Source organism: Eubalaena glacialis, chromosome 4, assembly GCF_028564815.1.
Source record: "Eubalaena glacialis isolate mEubGla1 chromosome 4, mEubGla1.1.hap2.+ XY, whole genome shotgun sequence".
In the NCBI taxonomy this organism is placed as follows: Eukaryota; Metazoa; Chordata; class Mammalia; order Artiodactyla; family Balaenidae; genus Eubalaena; species Eubalaena glacialis.
In genome coordinates this window covers 110,297,614-110,301,827 of record NC_083719.1, presented here as the reverse complement: position 1 = coordinate 110,301,827, position 4,214 = coordinate 110,297,614, and the positions used below count along the sequence as shown (strand labels likewise).

Genomic DNA, 4,214 nt, shown 5'->3' with positions numbered 1-4,214 from the left:
TTGAGGGTGGCTCCAAGCTAATCTGAGCCCTGGGCTTGATAGCATTTCTGTGGGGAGAGGCACCTATATACAAGAGTCTAAGGAAATGCTAAATCTCTTATCAGTTTATATGGAAGACAGAGAGGATCTACCTTATCTCTGGGCAAGATGTGTTTTTCATGCATTTTCTATGACTACAGCATACTTAGTGGATTCTTGTCTTTGCTGAAATTCAGGCTTTGTCTAAGAATTTTTATTCATGATCACATCTGAAGTCATGACCTTTCCGCCTGTGTGTGGGGCAGGTCTTTGGCCAGGACTGGCGCTGTCTGCAGGTGAGATAGCCAGAGCAGAGGGAGCAAGTAGGATGGAGAAAGAGCCAGGCAGGAGCTAGAACTGCACCAAACGAGCTTCCCCGGGCCCACCCATCAAGGTAAAGGCTGGCCCTGCTGCCCACTTGACACTTGGGGACACACCCTCTTCCTCACAGACCCCAGGAGGGACACAGGAGAAGAGGTTCAGGAACAAGTCCTCCAGCCCCATTGGCAAAGCAAGGAGAGGAAGGAGAGCTACTATTTTCTCAGCCTGAAGGCCGTGGATTTGGGGGGGAAATGCCTAATTACATGCAACACTTCATGTAAAAACAAAAAGTAGCTCCCAAAAATGCCACACTAGAGCCATGTACCAACAAATTATGAACTTACATTCTGACTCTCAAAGATTAAGAGCACTCATCTTGGGGAAAGTTTGGTAAATATACTGAGCTCTGACCCCTGTGGTTTGGTTTCTTTTTCCCTGAACAGCTAGTCTATCTGCTGGTTCACCTTGGGAGTGGCTGAAGCCCTGAGTGTGAGGGACAGGGCATGGCCACAGGGTCCAGGCCTCTGAAGGCACAGGTGTTTTGCCCATTCAACCAGTGACCAGCCACGCCCAGGAACCCCCCGTCTGCCCAGGAAGGGTGATGCCCCTTTTCTGGAGAAAGATTCCCACTGTCTGGGTTACTTGGACTTCCAGGTGAACCTGGAAACCTCTCTCTGGGGTGGGAACCTTTGAGCATCCAGGGAAGCATGTCCAGATGTGCAGAATGTTACACCCAGGAGGGCTGTCACCTCCCCTGTGCTCTGACAGCACTGCCTATCCAGTTGTGCCTGATCTGCTGCAGGCCCCTGTTCCCTGCCCCAACTCCCACCTTCCTCCCCTCCCTGACCTGGGTAGAGGAGAGCACCTTGAGCATTCACTCATGGTAGAAAACAAACTGAAAAACTGCACAAATAAGAACAGATTTTTAATAATTTATTATTATGGTAAAACATCTTGAATAAATATGGGGTATGAAATTAAATAAATAAATAAATATTAAAATACATAAATATATAAATAAATATTACTGATCCCTGCCAGTGTAAAACATCTCCTGTTTCCCCTACCACACCCGTATCAGGGTCAACATGGCCCACAGCAAGTCTGTGTTGCCTACAGCCCTGGCCCACCCTGTGGTCCCTCCAGGGTGAAGATCCTGAGTTTTGTTTGGCTCTTTGTGGATGGGAGGGCAGTGATCTGTGAGGTAAGCTCCCAGGCTGGCTTCTGGCTGGTCTGGCCTGCTTCACTTCTGGACTGCCTCCCAGCAGTCAAAGGGGATGGTAAAAAGAAAACCCTTCAGATTCTCTTTGAAACTTTTAAAGGTGATAGTCTGGGTTTCACAGGAAATTTCCTTAAGAAAGAAAAGAAAAAAAAAACTTGAGTCCAGGCATGAGTAGGCAATATGGGGGAAGCATCAGCATGTTTCTGTGCTGCCTCTTAGAACTCAGAGGCCAGAAGGCCTGTCTGGGGCCCACCTGCTGACTTGGGTCAGGTGACATGCTGCCACCCATGTGTCACCCAAAAGGCGCACAGCTCTGCCAATGGCAGCCGGGGCCAGGGGCCTGATAAAGTGCAAGCCGGAGGCTGGTCTGCTGGGCAGCTGGGCCACTGCCTCTTTGGTCCCAGGCCAGGGCACAGCAGTTGGGCCCAGGCCGTCTCTAGGAGCCCAGAAGGGGCAGGAGTCAAGGCCACAGGCCTCACTGTTTTCCCACAGGAAAGGAATGTTTGGGGCCTTTTTCCATTTCAGGTAAGCTTTCCTCCTTGCTCCCATGCAATCCAGGCATCCCAGGAGGGGGCAGGGAAAAGTCCTTTTAGGAGGTGGCACTTGGGCCCCAGAGCTTCCTCTGGGCCTTAGGCAGGTCTTGAGTTTCCTTGTATTTGCCTCACCTCTGACCTCATTAATGGTAATGATAAAGATAGTAGCAGCTCCCGCTAGGGAGTGCCGTAAGCTCTCGAGTCCAGGGCTTTAACTCCTAGAGTTGCTCCCTCTCAGGAGGGGCTAGTCATTACAAATCTGTTGACTCAGAAACCCTTTGGGGTCGTGAACACCCACAGACAAAGGTCTCTCCCCAACCATTCCTCCACCCTCCTAGAATGAGACCTTCCCGCTTGGGGACCTGATGTGGGCACTCACCTGGGTGGGGGGGCAGTGCTGCTTGTAGTGGCTGGCCATCATGGTCAAGGGGCCCTCGAGGCTGGTGAGGCTGCCCCGCAAGCCCTGCTTGTACAGCTCCAGGCGAGTCTGCAGGCATGTCGGCTCCTGGGGGAAATGTCCATTCTTTGGTGAGCAGTGGCCAAGTGTGCTCTGGTAGGCACAGGATATCCTCCCCATCACTCCTTCCTGTTCTCATCCCTATCTCCCAAGAGCAGGGCCTGGGAGGGGCATAGGATTATTCCTGACTAATCTCAGGCTGGACCTGGTTATACACACTGCCCTGTCCCCCGTCCACTGCAGGCACGAGTCTGACTCGTCCTCGCCACTCAGCTCAGGCCATTCCCAGCCAGCACAGCCACATTCCCTTGGCCTGGCATCTCAAGAGGGTCCCAGTCCCCAGAAAAAAGAGATCACTGTCCTCCCAGCATTCAGGGGGAAGGAGGAGGGGGGCCTCGCCCAGACCTGCTGTGTGAGCAAAGTTTGTTCCTGAAACCCTTCTGTGCCCGTCAGTAGCCAGCACCGTGTCCACAGGGCTTGGTCTCAGGCCACAGTGAGTGCCCCAAGCCCACATCCCTGTCTCATGACATAACCCCCACTTACCCACCTGTCCCCTGGTGACCCCTAGCCCCTTGAATGCTAGACCTGTCTGTGGCTGGTCAGCTAATAAAGGAGCTCACGTGACTGCCACAGGGGCAAAGCCAGTGGCCTCCTGCGCAACCCTCCTTCTGGCAGCCAGCTGACTGGAGAGAGAGTGGACAACCCTGTGACAGTCCATCTAAAATGGAGTCACTCCCCAGGGCCGAGGCCTTTGAGAAGTTGTGTCAGAGAGGTATCTTACCTGGGAGTCAAACATTTCAGAGATGACTTCTGTTGTTTCTTTCTGTAGAAAAGGAAAATGTTGTGTTATCAAGCTGACAGGCATGGCAGGTCCAGGCCAGCGAGGTGACCCAGGCATGGCCTGTGCTCCCTCCCTCACTCACCATCACAGCAGCAGAGTCTTTACTGTGGTTCAGAATGCTCAGGGCCTCCTTGATGGCATCCACATGCTGCCAGGGCCGGGTGGCAGTGCTGGGTGGGTGGGTGGGTGCGGAGGTGCTGCAGACCACGGTGCTCAGGAGAAGCAGGTTCTGCAGCCACATCCTCCTTAGGACTTTAGCCTTTCTCTCTGAGCACTGGGCTCACTGGCAAAAGAGCTCTTATATACACAGTTAGAGGAAATGATTAATGGTGACCACAAAACACCAGGGAGGCGGGGGAACTACCTGAACTGTGGAATCTCCTGGCCCTTATCAGCTACACATGGAAAGGTGAGCCTTTCCCCCAGGTGGTCAGCCTTGGGGGTTTTCATTAATGAGTCTTTCCAAGAATTGGCAGCCCACCTGCCCACCTTCTTGAGCTTCTCCAGCCCTCCTGGGCAGTCTGACCTGCCAAGTCTTCCCCCTCCCTCTGAGGGGCCTCTGGGCACAGCTTGGACTTCCTGGCCTGAAGTGGCTGGGGGGCGGGGTCTGGGAGACATTGAATCGAGCTTCTACTCCCGCCCCCCCTCCCCGGCTTCCCATCCTGCCTGTTATCCCAAGAGGCCTTTGGGCCGGCTGTGCCACACTGGGGCCCATTCCAACTCCAGCCTCCCCTTCTCTTCCTAGAGCCCGTAGCTGTGGCCACAGTGAGATATGAGTGTGAGGAGGACTCTCACAGTCCTGCCCCACTGTCCACCTAGGCA

General features: G+C 53.6%; 1 protein-coding gene across 1 annotated transcript; it reads right to left on the bottom strand.

Annotated features, from left to right (window-relative positions):
- Positions 1–1,582: 1,582 nt before the first annotated feature.
- On the bottom strand, positions 1,583–3,633 carry CSF2 (colony stimulating factor 2). Its single transcript, XM_061188140.1, has 4 exons — positions 3,475–3,633; positions 3,333–3,374; positions 2,474–2,599; positions 1,583–1,690 (listed from the first exon to the last, which is right to left on the bottom strand). Exons 1-4 carry the CDS (start codon positions 3,631–3,633, stop codon positions 1,583–1,585), a joined length of 435 nt encoding a protein of 144 aa, XP_061044123.1.
- Positions 3,634–4,214: the final 581 nt, after the last annotated feature.